The sequence below is a fragment of the Nansenia antarctica genome, assembly GCF_963989245.1.
Source record: "Nansenia antarctica genome assembly, chromosome: 9".
In the NCBI taxonomy this organism is placed as follows: domain Eukaryota; kingdom Metazoa; phylum Chordata; class Actinopteri; order Argentiniformes; family Microstomatidae; genus Nansenia; species Nansenia antarctica.
In genome coordinates, this window is record NC_137679.1 from 6,388,653 (window position 1) to 6,413,236 (window position 24,584).

The 24,584-nt window shown below is 43.3% G+C and overlaps 1 protein-coding gene across 1 annotated transcript in view; it reads right to left on the bottom strand.

Moving 5' to 3' along the window:
* Positions 1 to 15,221, bottom strand: part of LOC308165073 (uncharacterized protein) — a gene marked incomplete at both ends in the record, with an annotated part of 202,992 nt that extends 187,771 nt beyond the window's left edge. Inside the window, one exon of the mRNA XM_080539173.1 lies at positions 15,062 to 15,221. Within this exon, the coding sequence (XP_080395299.1) occupies positions 15,062 to 15,221 (160 nt within the window). The remainder of the gene's footprint in view (positions 1 to 15,061) is intronic.
* Between the last annotated feature and the right edge of the window lie 9,363 nt (positions 15,222 to 24,584).

Here is a 24,584-nt window from a genome sequence, read left to right on the forward strand (position 1 = left end):
TCCGCGGCTCTCCTAGTGTTAAACGAGCATCAAACACTTAATTTCTTGCATTCCGGTGAATTGATATGCACCAATTTGTGACCTTTCTGCATCAACTTATGGTGGAAATGTCATTATTTATGTAAAGGAAAACACAATATTCAGGCACCAGATGACCAATCAAAATATGATGTAATATAATGCAATATAAGGCTCTCAGGCATTCTGTACTTTCAAATATGTATTCTCCTTGAGCAGTCAATATCAACTATCAGCTTTTTCGCTAGCAAAAACGAAAGCTAACTTATTTGCGGAACAGTGCCCCCGCCACCACGTCGGCGCAGTGCCATAATTGCAGTTAGAAATGACAGAAATCCACCCTAGAAAATACGACTGTCAGAGTTTTGTCGAGAGCTGGAGGCGGCTAAAATATGACGGAGGCGGCCGCCTCAAAATTCTTTATGCAGGAAAAACCCTGATTACCGTTCATTACAAAAGCATTTACTTTTTCTATAATCTATTACATCTCTAACAAAGCTAGCTAGCTAGCTAACAAGCTAACACTTGTTTGGCTAGCTGGTACACACACACACACACACACACACACGCACACTAAAATGGTGCATACTGTACAGTATGTTGCATGTTTAGTAGGTCTGCAACAAATGTATTTATTCATTATGTTTTATCTTTGACAACGTATTTCTTCCTCCCACCATCTCATTAGTTTTGTAGAGGGGTGGCATAATTGTGGTGAGTAGTTTCAGTGGTCTAATAACTGATGCTAACAACGGCTCTATCTACCTTAATCACAAAACAACAAATAACTGTTTGGCTATCCTAAGTAAACAACACAAAATAGTATACAACACATGTAACTCACTAAAACTTACCCAAGAACACAGCAGAAGGTCTGTCTGTAGACGACTGTCCCATGAAAGTGAAGTGGAGATCAATGTCTGAAATTCCGTTGTCATCTGTCATCGTCAGATTCGGAGTTTGGAGTTCCCGTTCGGAGTTCCCATTATGTATAGTCCAATATGAAGGAGTTCATTAATTGCCCACTGTCGATATTTCTGCCTGCTTATGAAATTCTGTTGATAGCATTAGCGAGAGCTTGAGCCTCCATCTTAAACTTAAACTTAAACGTAAACTTGTCAACAAACACAGGTGGCTCCTTGACATACAGCTGGGGTGGGCGTGGCTACACACACTGTCACACTAATACCCCCCACCCGACTTTGCTAACTAAATGTAGGTATTTAGTGAATGTAAAACTGTTGGATATGATATCGAGTGGGTTCTTCATCGCTTCGTTTGTCGTCCTATGCCAAAAACCGTAAAACGATTTTTTCACAACAAGACTTGTTTGGCTCGATTGCGAGGTTTCACAATGGCCGAGATGGGGACCTTTTAATCAAAACCTGTCACATATGTGCACACAATTTTAGTTTTATCTAAACTTCCATCTGGAAGCTTTTTATTATGAAATGTGACGTTCAGGACACCAGGGGATGTCTCCTTAGTCATCATGTTGAAGGCTGGACTGAAGTGGACGTTGAAGCCCAAATCTTCGATTGCCAATTCATCCCATTCCAACACTGGGTATGGTTTCAACCATGAATGTCAAAATACCTTTTATCTATTGGGGACACTCACTGGCAAGTTACACAACAAAAGTATGGCAGGGTTGCCAGATGGGATTTTACAGCCTAACCAGTCTATTACCGCTAAACCCAGTAGCCCATTCAGCGATAACCCGGCCCATCTGGCAACCCTGCTTTTAACCTGCAAACGTTGCAGCTCAAAGTGCGAGCGAGAGGTAAACATGGCAAGACAAAGTAAGCTTAACAATGACTTCATGAAACCAAGCTACAATGAGTCTGAGGAGAAGTCTGACTCTAAAGAGATGGAGGTAGTGGCTCCTCCAGCCAGAAAGTCTCGAGGGTTCCGAGTTGAATGGAAAGAACATTTCCCCTGGCTGCATTTAGATGGGGATGGAAAAATGTTCTGCTCACCGTGCAAAAAATCGGGGAGGAATAACGGATTCACGAGAGGAGAAACGAATATGAGAATGTCGGCTTTCACTGATCACAGGCGGTGCAGTGAGCACATATCGGCGGTCAGGCCACTGTGAGCAGGCTAATGAAACGGCTAACAATAAGCTGCACTCTCAGCTACAAGTTGCATTTCACATGGCAAAAAATGGCATCGCATGTCATCAGTATGTGGGACTGACTGAGCTACTGAAAGCAGTTAAGTTCATTTAAAGCCTATTTATTTTCAAAGAGTTTTATTCTATTTTATTTTATCTGATAAAAGGCATATGAACGGAAATTAGGCTAGCCTATGTGTCACGCCAGAAGCCTACATGTAACCTCTTGCACTTTTCAATAAAATGTAATAAATCTAGACATTGTGGTATTTCTTTATATACGTATCCCAGCCTGCCTATCAATCGTTTCTCAATAAACAGTTATGTTCTCCTCATTGTCATACTCGCGAGTCCGATTAAGTATGATTTGACAGGCAGTTTAACTAAATGCCTTCACAACCAGCGAGACCTGGTTATAGAAATGACGTTGTTTTATTGATAAAAAAGGGTAAAACTGGAAAGAGAAAATAGAAAACTCACATTAATCCCAAACAATTTAACAGACTTCAGTTAACGTAATGTGGAGTCCGTTCATTGATCGATGCAGTCTGTTCAGTTCCCAGTGGCGCGCGTTCAGCGCTGGACATCATATTATGGCATAGCGCATGCGAATCATGAAAGCCTATATTATATAGCTCGCATCTAATCGTATCGGATGAGAAATAGACATTAAACGGCATATACTGTATAGGCTACACAACAGTAATCACACACCGCGACAAACAGCTATATTATATTTTAATATGATGACCGGAATTTCTCACGTTTGTCCGGTAAATTGAAATCTTCCCGGACACGTTGACCGGCACAATTTTTTGCTAACGGAAACCCTGCCTGGAATACTTGACTGTTAAATGCCGACCCTCCCGAGGGAATTCAACGCGGTGTACATAACAGCTGTTTACATTGCACCAAGCGCAGTTGCTAGCTTAGCATTAGCGCGGCTACATGACGTCATCAGTGGTGGACAGAGCGCAGATCCTCAAGCAGTACACAACATCGCGGGGGATTTCAATCATGCTGACCTGAAGGTAGTACTACCCAAGTTCTATCAGCATGTTAAATGTGCAACAAGAGGAGATAACACACTGGACATGGTATACACCAACATCAAGCTTGCCTACAAGGCTAGACCGCTAGCTCATCTAGGCATGTCTGACCACGTGTCCATCCTCCTGATCCCAGCCTACACTCCCATGAGGAAAAGTGCTCCCATCACCACTAAGACTGTCAGAACCTGGCCAGCAGGGTCCGCCCCACTGCAGATCTGCCTGAATGACACCTCATGGCAGGAATATGAGCATGAGGACCTGGAACAGTTCACGTCGTCGGTTCTGAACCACATAGTGAACTGCACCAACTCAGCCACCGTGGACAAACGTGTCCGGGTCTACCCCAACACGAAGCCATGGATGACTGAGAAGGTCCGAAAACTGCTCAAGGAGAGGGACAACGCCTTCTCAGCGAAGGACACACTGCTGTACAGCACCAACAGGGCTAACCTAAACCGTGAAATCCGGGAGGCCAAGGCAGACCACAGAGAGAAGATTGAGGAATGCTTCCTGAGCAACGACTCCAGGCGGGTGTGGCAGGGGGTTCAGCACATGACAAACTTCAGAGCCAACAGGCTCACAGCCACGGAGGACGACCCCCTGCTGGAATGGAATGGAATGGACTTTATTTGTCATTGCTACAGTACAGGTACCAAACAACGAAATTTAGGAGGGGTGGCTCCCCTGGTGTTAGGAAAGGGATTATTTTATTTTTTTTGAAAAAGCATAAAAGCATAAAATCACAAGAAGGTAAGGAGCTGGTTTACATCAATAAAGGCTATGTACACAATCCACTGTACTATACTGCACAGATAGTAATTTTAATTTTAATTTTGTCATTTAGCAGACGCTTTTATCCAAAGCGACTTACAATTACGAATTACAGGGACATTCCCCCTGGAGTAACTGAGGGCTAAGTGCCTTACCCAAGGGCACACTAGTAGTGGTGTGGCTTCAGGCGGGATTTGAACTCACAACCTGACGATCCTAAGTCCAACTCACTATCCACTAGACCACCACTACCCCTGTGGGTACTTCCCCTGTAGATAGTCAACTAGGGTTGTCATATTGCACAAAAGTATTTTTTCACGTTATTTTAAAGTGTCACAGTTTGCAGGCTTGAAAATGTACATGTTTGTGCCTCAGCACTAGCTGCCATACAATCCGTCCGGACTGTCCTGGGCCCAGAACTTAGGCCTTTTCTGTGTTCAGGGCCTTGACGGCCCTGTGGTAGAAGCAGTCCTTCAGTCTGTTTGTCTTAGTGGCCGGGGTCCTGTACCTCCTGTTCGAGGGCAGCCTGACAAAGTGTACGTGCCCAGGGTGGGTCGGGTCCCTGGAGATCTTGGAGGCCCTCCTGAGACAGCGTGTGTTGTACAGCTCCTCCAGAGAGGGGAGGGGGGCGCCGGTGATCTTCTGTGCTGTTCTCACGACTCTCTGTATACACACATGTAATTAGCACCGCGTTAAACTCCCTAGGGAGGTATGTGGGTCGGCATTTAACAGTCAAGTATTCCAGGTCTGGGGAGCAGTGGCTACTTACAGTTTTCGTGTTTAAGCACCAGCTGTCCTTCATAGATATAATGAGGCCGCCTCCGCGGGTCTTCTCACTAAGCTCCGTTCGGTCAGCGCGGTGCAACGTACGCCCCTCCAAGCTAACAGTAGCGTCCACAATGTTGTCATTTAGCCAGGTTTCGGTCAGAATAATCACACAGCTATCCCCTACGATGTTGTTTTTGGCCACCTGTAGTCTCAGTTCATCCATCTTGTTCGTCAGGGATCTGACGTTAGAGAGGAAAATGCTTGGCAAAGCTGGTTTGTTTGGGCTTCTCCTCAGCCTTGCTAGCAGGCCTCCCCGGCGGCCTCGCCGTTTCCTACGGTCTCGCCGCCGGCGTTTCCGCCTCAGGGAGGGGACTGTGAACCAGGGCTCTCCCGGTAGCCTGGCGATGTCCTTGTCAATTCTGTATTGCTCCAGGAAATCCGCCGTAACTATCTTGTCGTTTTGCGTGCCGACTTCTAATAAGTCGAGCCTGCTGTAGGTACTATATACATAACTGTTCCCTATAAGTACTTTAAAAAAAAGTGAACATACAAATGTTCTTAAAAACACAATGAAACACCAGTGTGGTAGCCCCCCCAGCTGCGGCGACTAAGCGCGCGGCCATCTTGGGACAAAAACAATTTACCGGCTGCCTACTATTTAGACCACCTCACCCATGAAGAACTAGCAAGATACACGGAAAAGCTACACATATTGGGCACTTGCGACCCATATTTAGCCCCCGCGGCTGTGTTTGAACCACTAAATGCAGCTAAGTCCCTGCCTGATCTCGTGTTCGGTGACATCTGGATATATCTGGTGGAGAATCCATCCCCATATACCGCAGCCAGGATGAAGGCTTTTAAAAGCACCGAAAGCTACAAATATTTCAACTCTGGTTGGGTAACTAATGCTGGCGTGTGGAAAGTGAAGAATTTCTTCATCGTCAAAGCCAAGGAGAGTGACGTTAAATTAGCCAATGCTATCGGTATGCTAGCTAACGTTACGTTACGGTCAGTGGTAAGCTAGCTCTAGCCTCTTGTCAAAGCGAAGGTACCTAACGTTTGCCTTTGGTTATGCTACGTTGTCTAATCTAACGTTACACAGCTAAATTACTCTCTTGTGCTAGATAGCTCTAATTTTGGTAGATAGTTACGTTGATCACAGATGTTTACAGCTGGTGACAGGGCTGACATTGATGAAATGAAATCTAAACAAAACCTCTGTCCGTGTCAGGTGAACCATTCCTACTGCCTCAATGATCCACCACTGACAGCATGGGTTGCTGTGGAAAAGGACGGATTCATCCGATTTGGTCACTGTGTCTGCATGGCAGGATTAGGAGAAGTTTGCTCCCACATAGGTGCCATAACATATGCCCTGCTTGCAGCTGTGAACAGGTATGATTTGATTTGATTCAACAAATGCATTATACATCACAGTAAAGTCATTTGTTAGGGACGTCACGACAAAGTTCGGGACTTATTTCCAGTGTGGTTCGCTTTACTACATCCAATTACATGCAGGCTAGATGGCACTGCATGCACTGAAAAGGCCTGCAGCTGGATTGAGCCCAGTATGGCATCCTTGAAACCAGCTGACTTGTATGCTGAAGCGAGCCAGATAAGGTTTACAAAGGTCCAGCGAAAGAGAGAAGCTGCTGGCTGGGGTGACCTCCCCCCAGCAAAGATACCACCTCCAACCCCTGATGAATGTACAGCATGCTGCATGCAACTGAAGACAGGGAGAAAAAACCAGTGAAAAGCTGCATCCTGTCTGTTGTCCCTGGCCATGCAAAGAGGTTAACACTAAATAATAATGATTGTTTGGTTTCCCAAAAAATAACTAACATGCCATGCCATCTTTATGATAGTAATTCATTGCATTTATATGGCAACTTTTCTCAGCACCAATAACAATTTACAATGGTCTTTTCATTCACACTCAGGTTCATACCAAGGGCAGTGCAGCTGAACATCCCTGCACCTTTAAGCCAACTGTACATGCCCCAGTATCGAGCTTTATCAGACAAAGAACTACAGGCAAAGAGTGAAGAGATCTTTACAGGGTTGAGTTTGACAGAAGAACAGGTAGGCTACATTTAGGCCACATCAGTCAGTAAATTTGGTCATATCCACATGTCACAAACTTGTTACTAAACCTTATTTATTTCAAATAGTGCCACGTGATAGAGAAGGAGACACAACTTCAAGCAAAATGTGCCATGTGGTTTGAGCAGAAGGCAGGAAGGGTGACTGCTTCCAACATACGAGCAGTCTGCCACACTGACCCAGTCAAACCATCAGTCTCCCTGCTGAAGAAAGTGTGCTATCCTGTCGCCTACAAGGATACAAAGAAAACACCACATTCCCTCAGGTATTCACAGCCACTTAGGTACTCACATCGACAGCGATCTAGGGGATGTAAGAGAAAATTATCATAAGCAATACTTGAATTGGGCTAGAACAATAGACACATTTAAATGACTACAAAGACTTGATTGCACAGTTTCTGCCTTTCTGTGTTCCATAAGATACATTTGAATATATGCAATTACCCTTTTGTATTCCATGCCTGTCGTTGACCCTAGAAACTCAAAACAATGCTGAGTCACTCTAGAGTGATGGCCCTGCATTGTTCATTCCAGGCCACCACTCCACCATTCCCCCTAAATCTTCATCCCCCATCACCTTTCTCGATGTACAATGAGTATATGATGATCCCTCAGTAATGTTACTGTGATAAGAGCTGTGTTCATTGCTGTCACATTAGCTGTGCACTTTGTTGTGGTAAACATGTAAGCTATTACCATAAATTGCTAAGACACACTGTTTGTGTTGTTTTTAGATGGGGTGAGTTGGACTTGTGATCGGAAGGTTGTGAGTTCGAATCCCGCCTGAAACCACACCACTACTAGTGTGCCCTTGAGTAAGGCACTTAGCCCTCAGTTACTCCAGGGGGAATGTCCCTGTAATTCGTAATTGTAAGTCGCTTTGGATAAAGGCGTCTGCTAAATGGCAAAATTATAAATTATAACATGAAGAAGAGGTTGTTAAGAAATACACCAAGCTCACGGAGAGCCAACACACCAACCTCACTGTTAACAAAGCAGGGCTGTTCATCACCCCCAAATATCCTTGGTTAGGGGCATCACCTGATGGTGTCCTAACATGTGACTGCCATGACATGGGTGTGTTGGAGGTTAAGGCACCCAGCAGCCTTCAGGGTACCACAATGGTGGAGAAAAGCAGAGACAGCACGTTTTGTCTACAACTGACTGAGGGCAAACTATCACTAAAGAGGGACCATCAGTACTATTATCAGGTGATTTTTAAAAAATCAATCTGTTTTTATATTTGCTGGTGTAAAGCATCGCAATTGTTACTTTCATTTCAAGTTGACTAAATATAATGCATTATTTATTATTAGGTCCAGACCCAAATTCACCTGACAGAAGCAAGCTACTGTGACTTCGCTGTTTGGGGACCAGGGACAGCAGACACAGAAGAAATGTACATTGAGAGAGTTCTGCCTGATTCAGACTTCTTTGACATTATCTGCGAGAAGGTCCACACATTTGTCAGGACCTGTGTAATTCCAGAGCTAGTAGGTAAAGTCTTCACAGCTCCTGTTCTAGCATCACATGCCACCAAACCAGCTGAAGGCAAGAGTTGTTACTGTGGAATGCCTGTCCTGCCTACTGATGACATACTTGAGTGTACATCAGGGATCTGTAAAACACAATACATTCACAGCGCTTGCTTAAAGATAGACACCACTAACATAAAACGATCATGTTGGAAATGCAGTGACTGTAAAAGAGAACTAGCTAAACAGAAGAGGGAGCAGAAAAAACTGAACAAACCTTGACATGTCTTCATTCATTCTATGGTATACACAGCACAAAGGACAAAAATGTTCAGATGTTAATATTTAATAAAACAATAACAATTAAAATAAAACAAACTTTCAGTACATGTTCAGTTTTTTTATTTCATTAAATGTACATAAGAATATGCAGTTTTTCCAAATGAAATGTACACATTTGTGATGAGGCATACAAAGAAATCTTCTACGGTGTGCGGGACATCCTATTTCCTAGTTTATTGTATTCACCCAGCACCCGTCGATGTGCGTACCATATACAGCTTTATCCATGTAGGTACTAACCCAAAGGAACAATAGAGGGAGCAACATTTATCAGAGCGCAACACACTTGCACTATCTTGTCTAGAGGTGTAAGAGCATGAGGATGTTCAGCTTCACACATTTGAATTCCAATTCTACTCTGAAGGATGGTGTATCTATTTCGGGCCTCACCAATGACCCTCTCCATGTGGATTCTGACAGATGCAAGCCCTCGTGTGGACTCCAACTCTACTGGACTCAGTTGCTTTTTGCCCCTTGTAAATGCTGGGATCTTAAGTTGTGCATTGAAAAGACCAACTGAATCTGCTACATCAAATCCTCGATCTGCCAATATAACATCCCCTGGGTTAAGTTTATCCAAAAACCCACATCTTTCAGTCAGGTGTTTGTCGGATGTTCTACCACCCCATCCGTTAGATATAAAAGAAACAGTTCCTTGTGGTGTGATACCAATAAGATATTTATGGTATGGTTGTGTTTGTAATTTGAATATGTCTGTGCTCTTGCTCTTGGGTCTCCAGGCTTTTCAATAAATATCTCGAAGCAGTCAATTATACAAGCACATCTACAAAAAACCTGTCTAAATACCATAGGCAGTGACAGCAATAGTTCATCTCTATTTGGCCAAAACACAAGTGCTGGAACAAGCTTGGCATTCAATGCATCAATGGTGTTTCTAAATGTTCTGCTAGCAGTTGGAACGGAGACTCTAAAGATGCAGCTAAGCAATGCAAGGGGCAGGTTCATTTTGAGTCTCATAAGGGTTAAGACAAGTTGTTGGAAAGGAGAGAGGATTGTACCAGTTGGTAACAGGGAGAAGACAAACATATAAACAACGTGTAATTTGGCATAGGTGGGCATTCCAGTCATTATTATCACTTTTTCATCATCATTTTCTAAGGTGGCTTCATCAAATGTACTTAATTTGATCATGTCCTTCAGCTGACGGTTCTCTTCCCTAAGGTACTTGCATTCCCTCTCTAGTCTTGCAACATTATCCTTGCACCTGTTGTTGTTACACTGCTCAGCCTCAGGAGCAGGTAGCTCTGGCTCCACGTCAGGTAGGCTTTGATCTGGCAGTGCTGGGGCAGCTGCATCTTGCTGCTTCTCCTCACGCTTTTTCATAATTTTGTTGTGCTGCTCGTACCTGTCCATTGCTTTCTCCCTTTTCCTCTTCTTGTTGGGTGATGTGTGCGAGAACACTGATGGAACCCAGTCAGGAGACAAAGGGTCGTCAGATTTGAAACCTATGAATCAAGGCGATAATAACGTTACGGCATTAGTAGCTAAGTGCTAACGTTAGCAACCTTTTGACAAGCCACCTAAACAAACCATGCAGAAATGATTAACGTTAGCTATGTACAGATAATGGCTAAATGCTTTGCAATTGTAGCTAATTATATTAACATTACTTTAGCTAACTTACCTTTGATGAAATGTTCGCTGCACAGACGTGTGTGCTTTGATGGCATCCATTCTTTCTGTCCCGCTCCCGGTACACTTCGTTTGATGGCATTAATCCACACATTTCTCCTCTCTTTATTTTCTTTTTCACTCGGTATCCTATAAAGACACAACCCAGGCCTATCTCCTCGCCGGTTTGTATACCCGATTGCACAGCAACTATCTGGCATGATTGTTTTCTAACCAATGCTACTGTGTTTCCTGGTGCTCTGCAACTTCACAGGCAGTGCCTTTTGCCCGTCAGGTGGGCGTTTCCACTATGCTGTGACGTCACATGAAAGCTATGAATACATGACAGCTTACTAGTGAATGAGTCACTGTAGATGATGATCAAAATCTCTAAAATGATCTAGAAAAAATCAACATGTTAGAGCATAGCTAGAACGAGGATGGTAATATCGATATCTGATGACATCACAAGGAGTCTCAACTGAGGCCTTTATTACAATAACACAAAGTCATCATGAATAACAACTTACATTCAGAATGTACCCAGAACACTGGTAAACTTCCAACACCCAGTTCATATATCATTTCTTTTTACACAATCAGCCTAGAAAGAGAGAGAGGTCTGTATTTTGAAGGATCATTTCAGAAGTGTGATGAATATAACATTTTAATTTCTCCATGCTCTATGTATTTATTTATGAAAGTTGTGTTTTGTTTTGTATTCTGTTGAAAGGGGAAATTGTGATAAATAATTGACTCAATCACTATCTAATATTATTCCCACACTGTTGGCAGATTGCTCTATTATTGTGAGTCATGAGGTTGAAATGTTCCCTTATGAAATAATACATCAATGACATCACTGGCACCATTTTATACCAAAGTGAGTGACAGCAGCTGGTGAAAGGTGGACCAAGTCGATAAGGTCATCTTTCCTTTTTTTTACAGATTATGAAAGTGTAGATTGTCAGCTCTCAAATGATGATGTCATACACTGAAACCAGTTGAAATTAGATTAATTTATTGTTTATGTGAATGTTGGTACACCTCGATTCAACTAGCGGAGAAAGTCTCCCTGAACCAAAACAAACAAACACGTTGGTTTCAGACGGTGCTCCATCGCGCTAGCTAGCTAGCTAACAACAACAACTGCTCTGCATGTTTAGCACATCACAACATGCTGACAGAACATGAACATGCTAAAAACACAAAACTACACAAAACTAGGTGATCACACAGTCCCTAAACATGAACAAGACATGTATCACCATGACAACACTCACCCGAGTACAAAGCTCAGAACGTGTTAGAGCAGACGAGTGTTGTGAACAGTGAATCACGTCATGAAAACAAAATTAGTTCGCTGACAAAAAGTATTTAAGGATCCTAAAACTGTTGATTGTTATATTGAGGGGGCTCTAAAACATTGAAACTTTCAGAATAATGAAAAAATAAAAACACCAAAAAAAATAAATCTGCATTGTTGTCAATGTCAATCCATACACACAGGCTAGAAGCCAATCTAACAAATGTGGGGGGAGGAATAGTGTTGGAGTACGTCCAGGCGTATGTCCAGAAAATAAGCTGATCTAATAGAAAACTGAGAAGTGATAGGATGTATATCTTAATGTGATATGATGTACAACATCTCAGTCTTCCAGCTGAAACATTAGGAGGATTTATTGCAAACTTAACAACAACCAGTATTCAGTCACACTCGGCTTCTAAACACCAAGGCCACATCTGGGTGGAAGGGGCGGTAACATGACGCAGGAGGGGTCAAGGACATCTCAACTCCTATGACCTCGATTCCTCCTTCACTCTCCAGGAGGGAGAGGAGGGGAGAAGATGAGAGGAAGGGGGCAGAGGAAGAGAGGAGAGGAAGGGGGGAGAGGAAGGGAGGAGAGGAGGAGATGAGAGGAAGGGAGGAGAGGAAGGGGGGAGAGGATGGGAGGAGGAAGGAGGGAGAGGAAGGGAGGGTAGGAGGAGAGGACGGGAGAAATTGAGAGAAAATAATCTAGAAAAGGCTCATGTCATGACACAACCTTCTCCCTGATCCGATCAACAAGCACATGTACATACAGTAGATGATGGTGCAGCCAGCAGACCCCCCCCTTCTTCTTTAGGGCTCCTGCCTCCTTTAAACACCTCCCACACTGGGAGCAGTCGTATTAACTAGTGTGTGTGTTCTCTGGTGACTCTTTAGGTGTTCTGCCTGACTGAAACCCTTCCCACACTGGGAGCAGAAGAACGGCTTCTCTCCTGTGTGTGTTCTCTGGTGTTTCTTTAGGTTTTCTGCCTGACTGAAACTCTGCCCACACTGGGGGCAGGGATATGGCCTCTCCCCTGTGTGTATTCTCTGGTGTTTCTTTAGGTTTCCTGCCACACTGAAACTCTTCCCACACTGGGAGCAGTGATATGGCTTCTCTCCTGTGTGTATTCTTTGGTGTGTCTTTAGGTTTTCTGCCTGACTGAAACTCTTCCCACATTGGGAGCAGCAGAATGGCTTCTCTCCTGTGTGTATTCTCTGGTGTTTCTTTAAGTCACCTGCTTCACTGAAACTCTTCCCACACTGGGAGCAGCAGAACGGCTTCTCTCCTGTGTGTATTCTCTGGTGTGTCTTTAGGGATCGTGCCACACTAAAACTCTTCCCACACTGGGAGCAGCAGAATGGCTTCTCTCCTGTGTGTATTCTCTGGTGTGTCTTTAGGTTTCCTGCCACACTAAAACTCTTCCCACACTGGGAGCAGCAGAATGGCTTCTCTCCTGTGTGTATTCTCTGGTGTTTCTTTAGGGCACCTGCCTCACTGAAACTCTTCCCACACTGGGAGCAGCAGAACGGCTTCTCTCCTGTGTGTATTCTCTGGTGTGTCTTTAGGTTGCTCATATAACCAAATCTCTTTCCACACTGAAGACAAGAGTGAGTCTTCTGTCCTCCTTGAGTCTGTGGTTGTGATTTAAGGTGAGTTGGACAAATGAAACTCTCACTGCAATCTAAACAGTGGTGATTCTTCTGTCTTGAGCTCCTCCTCCTCCGTCTGTGTTGTTTATGGCTTCCTGATGCGGTGGAGCTGGGCTCCATGTCTGAGTCTGGGTTGGAGCTCTCTCCTATAAGAATAGGAACATATACAGGATTAGAAACAACATGAGAACAAGTGCTGTTTCCATAGACTCAGCAGTGCCAGAAGTAACACCACATCTCTGGAGTCTGCACACGCTGTGGGAACATGAAGTGTTCAGAGTGTTAGGATACCTGTAATGGAAAACTGTAATATTCCATCCTTGATAGAACTGTGTCATTTAAATTAGGGATGCACCCAATTGAAATTTCTTGGCCGAAGCTGAATTTAAGGAAACATTTGTCCGAATACCGAATGCGTACCGGCAGTTTTTCATTTCACTATTGATCACTTTTATTGAACACTCCAGCAGACATTAGGCTATACCAACAAAGCACAATAACTGAAAATAAATAAATAAATAAGAACAGCATTGCACTGTTTGATCGCGTCATCAAAAAATTCTACTCAGGGTTTTTCTGCCACAAAATGAGGTTATGACGGCGAAAGTTTGTTAGTACTTGTTAATGACAGTAGTACCATGTCAGTCCAAAACCTATGGTTGACTGTCTGATTAATACAACTTTTCAGCAATTGAAACCCCTGACAGACTTCAAAATGAAGATGTGAAGATAGGACAGGAAAGTAAGGAGGTGAGGGTATATCAGCAGGGCATTGACCGGATTCGAACCCATGCCAACATGGGCATGTGTGTGAATGAATGATGATCATTTTGCAAATAATACATTAAAAGGAGCACTGACTAACGCAGGTACAGGCTCAACTTGTCATTCTGGATAATGGAACAGCAAGCCAACTAATGTGACTTTCAGGATTTTTGATATGAAATAACATTTCGACCTAAAAGACTATTCTGACAGTTGACAAAGTGACCAGTGTGCAAGTCCAGGGCTCAACATGTTGCTGGCTGGTTCCTTGTTTTGTCTTCGCTAGCAAACACCAAAGCTAAGCTTATTTGCAGCACAGCGCCACCAGGGTTAAGGTTGAATAGCGCCCCCGCCACCACATGGGCGCAGTGCCGCAATTGCAGTTAGAAATGACAGAAATCCACCAAGTGCAACGCTTGTCGGAAATACGACTGTCGGAGTTTTGACAAGAGCTGGAGGCGGCAAGAAATATGATGGAGGCGGCCGCCTCATAATTCTCTATGCAGGAAAAACCCTGAAACCCTGCTACTATTCACCTGTATAACCCTGCTACTATTCACCTGTATAACCCTAACTCTTTGACTTCAATAAATGGAATGATCATTTAAAAACTGCATTTTCTATTTACTCAGGTTATCTTTGTGTAATATTAAAATTGGTTTGATGATCTGAAACATTTAAGTGTGACAAACATGCAAAAACACACGGAATTGGGAAGGGGGCAAATACTTTTTCACAGCACTGTATATGCGACCTGCCTGCTGAGACCGCAGTAGAAATGACACATATCACATTCATATCTGATAGAGGCCAGCATGAGATTGAGGCCTGAATGGGATCTGAGAATATCAGAGTTAATGTGCTTGTATACTGCTTACACCTGCATGTTACATAACCCATCTGTGCCACATGAGAAAAAACGTGAGGAAAAAAAACAGAATTGTGTCACTTGGACCTGCGGTGTAAATGCAGACTAAATATCTGCCAGCGCCCTTTGATCTACTCATTAACCTGGCCTGGCCTTCGCCAAATACATAACATGAACTCACCATCCTCATCATCTTCATCATCCTCACCAACTTCATCATCCATGTCCTCTTCATCCTCCTCTTCCATCACCACATCTTCCTCCTCTACTTCCTCTTCTTTCACCATCACATCTTTCTTCTCTTCTTCCTCTCCCCTTTCTTCCTGTTCTTCTTTCACCATCACATCTTTCTTGTCTTCTCCTCCTTCCTCCTCCTCCTCTTTAATTGCCACATTGAGTTTGAGTGTTTTCCTGCAGTCTTCCAGCTTCACTGCCACCATCCATCGGCCGTGTGTGCTTTCCACGGCTGCAGAACCACAGCCAGAACCAGGGGACTGTGTGGACCTGGGGTCAGACATGGTAGCTGGGCTGTGAGGTGGATCTGTGCAGTGGAAACAAAGGAAGCATAAACAGTGAAGAGTATATTTCACAAACAATACCAACAACAACCCCTAACCAGACACTTAACTCTCTACTCCCTCCACCTGTCATTCTAACCAGACACTTAACCCTTCTAACCAGACACCTAACCCTTCTAACCAGACACCTAACCCTTCTAACCAGACACTTAACCCTTCTAACCAGACACCTAACCCTTCTAACCAGACACCTAACCCTTCTAACCAGACACTTAACCATTCTAACCAGACACGTAACCCTTCTAACCAGACACCTAACTAGGGTTGGGTACCGTTTGGTTTTATTCGATACCGGTGCCAAATCGGTACTTTAAAAACGGTACCGGTACCGAAACGGTACTTAAATCGGTACTTTTGAAAGAAAAAAAAATCTATATAGAAATCCAGGATTTTTCACATCAGTGGTCACTGACGCGATTTTTCGAGTGCACGCCATTAATGCAGAGCGGCGATGTTTTATATAAGGTGATCAAATACCAACATATCCTGATGCTACAGCTGCAGCAGAACATGGGGAACTACAGCACTGAACATAGGTTACCGTATAATATACATGTGACTGACAGATCCGCCCAAGACACACACACACACACACACACACACACTGAAAGATAATCAGCTCATTGAATATGAAGTACACAAGAGTACACACAGAACCGGGAATGCGCATACAGCACTGAACAACATCCGTAGAATATAAACTTGTGACTGACAGTCACATACACACACATACATACACACACACACACTGAAAGATTATCAGCTCATCAATATGAAGTAGGCCTACATGAGAGTACACGCACAAAACGGGCTAATTAACTGTTCACACAAGTAAAATCACAGTGTGACAGTCAGATGAAGCATTCGGTAAACAATCAACAGCAAGGTAATGCATCAGCTGAGTTAAAGAAAACCTACTTTTACCTTTGATGACACCGACATGAGCCCTGTTTTCCCATACCTCCGCCGTTCTGTTCGTGATGATTTTAGATTATTTTTGCACCGCGCATATTGCCCTGTAATTAGACCATGCGACCACAGCTTCCGTGTGTCTCTTATTGTCCAAATGTTCCCTGAATTTTAGCTGCATGTTTTTCCAGCATGTAAATCCGTTGTCAATAAAAATTAGACTCCAATTCTTTCCCCCTGCCAATAAAACGTTGTTAAAGTGATGGAGAGACGCAAAGGAGAGGGATTTCCTGAAATCCCTTTTTCCCGCTAAATTCAGAACAATCACAAAACTGTTTTGCAAGCGCGTTGCCTCGCACTTGTTGAGAGCGATTCAGTCTCGGATTACATGCACTGAGTGGAAGTTTAACAGGCGATGTCACGTGCGGTTGCATGTAACGTCCGTTTCGGACACCAGGGGGCGAGAGAGGAACCGAAACGAGGCACCGAAATCTCTGTTGCAATTCGGTTGGGTAGGTACAGAATGTAAAGTAACCGGTGCGCATGACGAGCAGCGAGTGAGACGTGTGGGTCCGACTCTCTCGGGGGAAATAATTGATTTTACCCCAAAATCAACTTGATATGATTTAACAAACTTTTCCTTATGCATTTAAGTTGATTATAACTCTGTCCGTCATTTGGGAAACTTAGGCAAACTTTCGCGAGTTGCCTATTGAACAAACAAACAGACAAACAAACAAACAAACAATTAACCACGCCTGTATGCCACCAAAGACACGCTCTATGCCGGTGATGGAGAAACTACAAGCAACGCTGGATACACTCGTGGCATCGAACACTAATCTCACCAGAAAAATGGATAAACTGGACACACTTTCGAACAAAATAGACAATCTGAGCATATCAGTGGCGTCCATCGGTAACCGGCTGGATAAAACTAGGGATGCTCCGATCTATCGGCCGATTTCACTCCAAATGACTCGATCGGTGATCGGTAAAAATGGCCGATCGCAAAAACCTATTATTTTTTTTTTTTATTTATTTTTCCCCTGGGGAAGACAGATAACTGAACAGAAAACATAGGAGGACGTAACAGTATGTAAACCATGAAGGCCACGTTTATGATGTCTTTTATACAGCCATATCGACTGACTTGGGCTTCAGGCCCTAACTGGGTGATAGGCCAGACTTTTACTATGCCATAAAAATGGGTCTGCGTTTGCTTGGTGCCTAATGGATCAAAACTTTTGTCTAAAAAGCAAAAAATATGTAGGCTATCCAGTCAGTAGGCCTACAGTTATGTATTTTTTTTAAAATCGGTATCGGTATCGGTTGATCTTGAGGAAAAAAATCGGTGATCGGTATCGGCCCCAAAAATACAGATCGGAGCATCCCTAGATAAAACCGAAGCCGACATACTCATACAAAGCAACAAGCTGGATGTGCAAGGTTCCAAAATTGAATCCCTGGAAAAGAAATTAGCGGATGCTATCAATGAGATTGACTTTCTCGAGAACCGATCCAGGAGGAATAATCTCCGCTTGTTGCACCTACCTGAGAAGAGCGAGGCTGGCTACACCATGGCGGCTTACCTGGCGAAGACCCTCTCGGATCTTCTAACCATTCCATTACAGGAGGAGGACATAGAAATCGCCCATAGAATCGGTGCCCTGGGTGAGGAACATACCAGGCCCCGCACGGTGATTTTTAAACTGCACCATCTCCAGAAGAAGTTCTGCATCCTGGAAGCTGCCGGAAAATGCAAGGAGCTGAGGCCCAGGGGTCTTCCAGGCGTGAAGCTGAACATCACTGTTGACATGTCGGTCCGCCGGAGGAAGCAGCGAGACCAATACTGGCCGATTCGGCAGCAGCTCCATGACAAGGGGATCAGGACCAGAGTCCGGGACCCAGCGACCCTCTGCGTCTGGACTGACAATGAAGCCCTGAAGTTCGAGAGCCTAGAAGAAGCTACTACTGATTTAAAACGTAGATACCCTGACATAGATTTCGCTAAAAAGGTTTCATGTTAGTAGGCTAAAAACCTGCTCTGGGGGTAATAGGCATGCCCCATCTTCCATTCTAAGCCTAAACGTGTTATATTATAGCCTATATATATATTCTTGTTTTTCATCCCCGAGACCTATGCATTTTGAGGCTGGGTAAGTTAGTTTATATTATTTCATTGTTGTTGAAATGGTCACTTATCTATATTATTTCATCATGATGTTAGTTGATCAGCGCTTGAAAGTAGGCTATAGGCTTTAAACTGCTGTTTTTTGTGGTTGTTGTTGACGGTTGTTTTGTTGCTAATTTTGTTTTCCCAGTATCTTTCATTACGGCCCTGCCTAAGGTTGTGTATTCTCTACTCTGTGTAGATCAACGGGCCGTATTGGTTTACCTAAAGTAAAGGACGTATTTTTCTTATGATCAATTTGTGACTGCTCCTGGTGTTTCTGGACACCTCTCGGAAATGAGAAAGACGTCAAATTCGTCTTTAAAGTTATTTTTTTTCTGTTTTTTTTCTTTCTTTTTTTTAGCTAACATTCAACTCGAAGATGTGAAGTACCCACTCGTTATTTTTCCGAACGGTTTTACGTTCATTAAATAAGTGTAATCTATAACACAATGACTTCGTTTCTTGTTGTTTGATGGGGATTCATTATCTTTGATGGGGATTTTCTGTGCTTAGTGATTTCCGGTGTAGCAACTTTCAAATACTCATGTCGTCTTCAATTTGTTTCCGATTTCAATGTATGATGCATCATTTGAAAGCTTACAATCTGTAGTTTAAGCACATGTAAAAAACTGAAAAATGATTTCGCCTACAGGTAGCCCTTTTCATTGGGCTGTGTCACATTTATTCTGCCCCCTTGGAGTTCTTTTTTCTCTAGGGACTCGCCTTCTAGTAATGGGTGGGAGGGTTAGGATTGCATGGGTTATCCATGTAGGATGTTGTTGTTCTTTTTGTGTTGTCTTGTGGTGTGTGTGTGTGTATTTGTTGGTTCTACTCGCTGCTCTGGTGTGCGTGTGTGTGTGTGTGTGTGTGTGTGTGTGTGTGTGTGTGTGTGTGTGTGCGCGTGTGGAGGCTGCGTGTGTGCGTGTGCGTGCGTGTCTGGCTGCACGTGGGTATGTGTGTGTATGTGTGTGTGTGCGGGAGGGGGGGGGGGGGGGGTACAGGTCTTGCTCTGCCAGTTTTTTTTCTTCAGCTCATATTGTGCCTTGCATATACCACCATCTAAATAACTAAGATAACAGTGTTTTCCTTTAATGCACGTGGCCTTAATTTACCACATAAACGTACAAGTTTTTTGGATGTGTTAAGAAGAGAGAAAGTGGATATAGCCATGGTTAGCGAGTCCCACTTGCTGCAGAGGGATGTCCATAAACTAAAAGATAAACATTATATGGTGAAGGCAAGTTCATCAGCCCTAAACAAAACGAAGGGAGTAGTAATCCTTGCTCGCCGTAATTTTCAGTTAACTAACTTAGGTGTAGGGGGCGATTTAGATGGAAGAATTACTTATATGAAAACCATTATTGAAAATAAGAAAATAGCCTTTTTGTCTATTTACGCGCCTAACAGTTATGATTCGGATTTTTATACACGCCTATCTAATATCATGCATGACCTGGTAGAATACCGTTTAATAATTGGGGCAGACTTTAATGCAGTGTTGGACCACTCAGCAGATAGGACAGCTTCTGTAGAGGGCAGTGACCAGAGAGCAACGTCTGGTGCATTAAACAAATGGGCCCAGGAATTTTCAGTTATGGATATATGGCGTGTTATTAATCCAAACAAACGAGACTACTCCTTTTTTTCCGGAAGACATCATACATTCTCCAGAATTGATTTTATTTTCGCCTCGAAGAATCTTCTCGAAAAGGTAAGCGCAGATATGCTCCCTCTCGCCTTCTCTGATCATAAGGCAGTTATCTGCAGGGCCAAATTATCAGAAACGCGCGACCGTGCGCCGCGCTGGCGTCTAAACACATCTTTATTGCGTAATGACAGCTTTGTGGAACAACTTCAAACTGGTCTGGCTCAATTTATTTTGTTCAATGAGCACTCAGTAGAAGATCCTCGGATACTATGGGACTCTGTGAAGGGTTATATTAGGAGTAATTGTATATCTTTTGCCTCTCATTTGAACAAGGCACGTCACCGTAGAACCCTTGAACTGGAACATGAATTCGGTCAACTTGAGAGAGACATGCACAGCAACACTACCCCTGAATCAATCATACAAAGAAACAAAATAAAGGATGAGCTGAACTCCTTGTTGCGACAGCGAGCTGAATTCCTCATTCAACGTTCACGCCGGAATCATTATTTCGAAGGTGCCCGCCCCAGCCGATCTCTTGCCATCAGCCTCCGTGCCAGTGAGAATTTTGCGAATATTTCATGCATCAAAACACTAGAGGGAGACCTAGTAACAGATCCCAAAACAATTAATTCAACCTTCCGCTCTTTTTATTCCAAGTTATACAACTCCGAAGTATCTTATGACTCATCTAAATCAGATGCTTTCCTTAACAATCTCAATCTTCCTAAATTGCTGCTGCAGGATGCCATATCTCTGGATAAACCCATTACTTTAATTGAATTAAAAAATGCTTTACACAAGCTTAATAAAGGTAAATAACCTGGGTTTGATGGCATCCCTCCAGAATTTTATTTAACATTTTGGTCTCAACTTGGCCCTCTACTTTTAAAGATGATTAATCATGCTATGTTTAGTGGAGCCTTTTCCAGAGATGTTAACACCGCTACTATAACATTGCTTCACAAAAAAGGCAAAGATCCAACTGAGTGCGCAAATTACCGTGCTTTGTCACTCTTGAATGCAGACATAAAAGTGTTTGCAAAAGTGTTGGCACTTAGACTGGAGCCATTCATGAACAAACTTATACATCCGGATCAAACCGGATTCATGAAATCCAGATTATCCTCAGATAATGTACGCAGGCTCTTGCACATCATTGATGCTTCTGCTGATAATGCTACTCCCTGTGCAGTCCTTTCTCTGGATGCAGAGAAAGCTTTTGACCGTCTGGAGTGGCACTACCTATGGTCTGTTCTCCAGCTTATGGGTTTCGGGACAAATTTCACCAACATGATAAAGACCCTTTATTCCTCTCCTTCAGCTATGGTTATGACTGGGAATGTGTGTTCCTCTTTATTTCCTGTCGGGCGCTCCTCGCGCCAAGGCTGCGTTTTTTCTCCACTTTTGTTCACTTTATCTTTGGAGCCTTTAGCCCAGGCTGTGCGTCAGTCACCCCACATTCCGATAACTGCCCATGGCACGGATCATTATATCTCACTTTATTGTGACGACATTCTACTCTATCTTGGTGATGCCGAAAATTCAACCCCACACCTTTTATCTATTTTTCACCAGTATGGGAGCATTTCCGGTTATAAAATTAACTGGTCCAAGTCGGCTTTCCTTCCCATCAATGAGGCCTCAAGGCAGGTATCACTACCATCAGATATCCCAGTGGTTGACCATTTCAAATATCTAGGTTTATCAATCTATCCATCACTACAAACTACAATACCTTATAATTATAACTCTACCTTGAAACAAGTGGAGACGGATCTGGAGCGCTGGTCATCTATTCCCAACTCTTTCCGATCTAGAGTTTCCATTATTAAGATGAACATCTTGCCCCGGGTTAACTTCTGTAGTGCTATGCTCCCCTTGGCTCCACCTGCTGGACACTGGGACAAATTACATCAATTGGTCTCCAGGTATGTCTGGAAAGGGAGACGCCCACGGATGAAAATGTCCACTCTGCAGAAACACACATCCTCTGGTGGTCTTGGATTGCCTAATTTCCAGTTTTATTTTTGGTCAACAACCCTTCGTGCTCTTCACACCTGGCTCAACCCAGATGCACAAGTAGCCTGGCGATCTCTGGAGGAGAAGTTGGTGAGCCCACATAGGCTTCAGGATGTTATCTATTCTAACATTCCTCTCAAAACCTGTAAATCCAAGTTTGGCCCTTTAATCTCTCATCTTGTCGCCACATGGAGAACTGTAGAAATGCAGGCCAACATTCATCTGAAGTTCCATCCTTACACTCCGTTATTTAATAACTTTGCCATTTGCTCAGGAGGTCGCCCCATTTCCTTCCCTCAGTGGAGTGAGAGAGGGGTTTACACCCTATCTGACATCACTGTAGGTAATGAATTTAGATCATTTCAAGACCTGCAATCTCACTTTAATTTACCTGGCACCTCTTTCTTTTTCTACCTCCAGCTCCGCAGTGCCCTACGGGCATACGGAGTTCCCTGGGGAGAAGACTTGAAGGTACATCCCATCCACAAAATGTTTGTTGGTAAACCTACCACAGCCTTAGTCTCTAACCTATACACACTTATGATCAAATGTGCAGATATCCCTCTACAAATTAACTTGCGTTGGAGCCATGACCTTTCTATCTCACCATCTACAATCAATTGGACTACGGTTTGGACTAAGATCAACTTAGCATCTCGCAACCCCAATCATCAGATGATTCACTATAACTTTGCACACAGGCTATATTGTACACCCCGCAAACTTTTTTTGATGAAATTAACACCCTCGCCAAACTGTCAGTTATGCTCATTAAACACAACAGGAACTTTCATCCATATGGTGTGGGATTGCCCTGGTGTTAAATCATTCTGGGGTATGGCCATCAATAAGATGTCTGAGTTTCTTGGGTCCTCTATCCCCTGCTCCCCAATAATTCTACTACTGAATGATTTTACCAGTTTAAATTTATCAATGATGCACCAACGCTGGCTTCTGGTAGGCCTCACAGCCGCCAAAAAACGGGTAGCTCAGAGGTGGAAAGACCCCCATGACTTGTCCTATCAGCATTGGTTAAACACTGTGTTAGATCTAGCCAAACTAGAAAGGTCCGTGGCCAGCATGCATGGCGCTCAAGCAAAGAATATTAGTTTATGGACTTCCTTTATAGTATGTATGCAGAGGTGATATGCATAACTTATGGTTTGTAATGGGGTGGGTATTGATATTTGAATATTATAGTATTTAATGTTTTATGTTTATCCTATTAAGTTTATTTATTTTATTTGATGGCATTTATGTTGAGCTGGTTTAAATCCTTCTTGAGGGTTTTTGGGCGGAGTAAGACCTTGGTGTGGGAGGGTAGGTAGGGGGAATGTATGCAGGTATGAAATGTTGTGTATTTTGGTAATTGTTTTGTCATTGTCCTTTGTGTGTTTGTACATAAAATCAAAATAAAAAATTGATCACAAAAAAAGAATGTAAAGTAACCGGTACCATACCTGTACCGGTTTTCGGTACCCAACCCTACACCTAACCCTTCTAACCAGACACTTAACCCTTCTAACCAGACACTTAACCCTTCTAACCAGACACCTAACCCTTCTAACCAGACACCTAACCCTTCTAACCAGACACCTAACCCTTCTAACCAGACACTTAACCCTTCTAACCAGACACTTAACCCTTCTAACCAGACACCTAACCCTTCTAACCAGACACCTAACCCTTCTAACCAGACACCTAACTCTCTACTCCCTCCACCTGTCATTCTTACCAGCCTGGGAGTAACTCTACCAACAACCTAACAGGGAGGACATGAACACACTCACTGTTACTAGGATAAAACACACACACATCAAGTATGTTGCTATATCATTTGATGTGTGACCAGAAAATGGGGCATAAAATAGTAAAATACATAAATATAATATGTATGTATAAATATAGGCATATATGGCTTTTTCTGATGCAGTTACATGTGTCAAGACTATGGCTTTTTCTGATGCAGTTACATGTGTCAAGACAATGAAGGCTTGTTGTTTTATCCAGTCTGTGACAGATGAAAATGTTTGAGAAAGTCAGACAGATTTTATCCCATCAACTAACAACCACCAATACCACACACACACACACACACACACACACACACACACACACACACACACACACACACACACACACACACACACACACACACACACACACACACACACACACACACATACATACATACATACATACACATACACATACACACACACACACACACACACACACACACACAGAGAGATTTGCCTTTATTCATGCTTTGTTCGTGGCACTTAAATGAGCCGTTGTCATGTGTTATTCTCAAAACGTCTGATACTCCAAGCTAACTATTAAACACAAGTAGCAAGCTAGCCACTCTTCT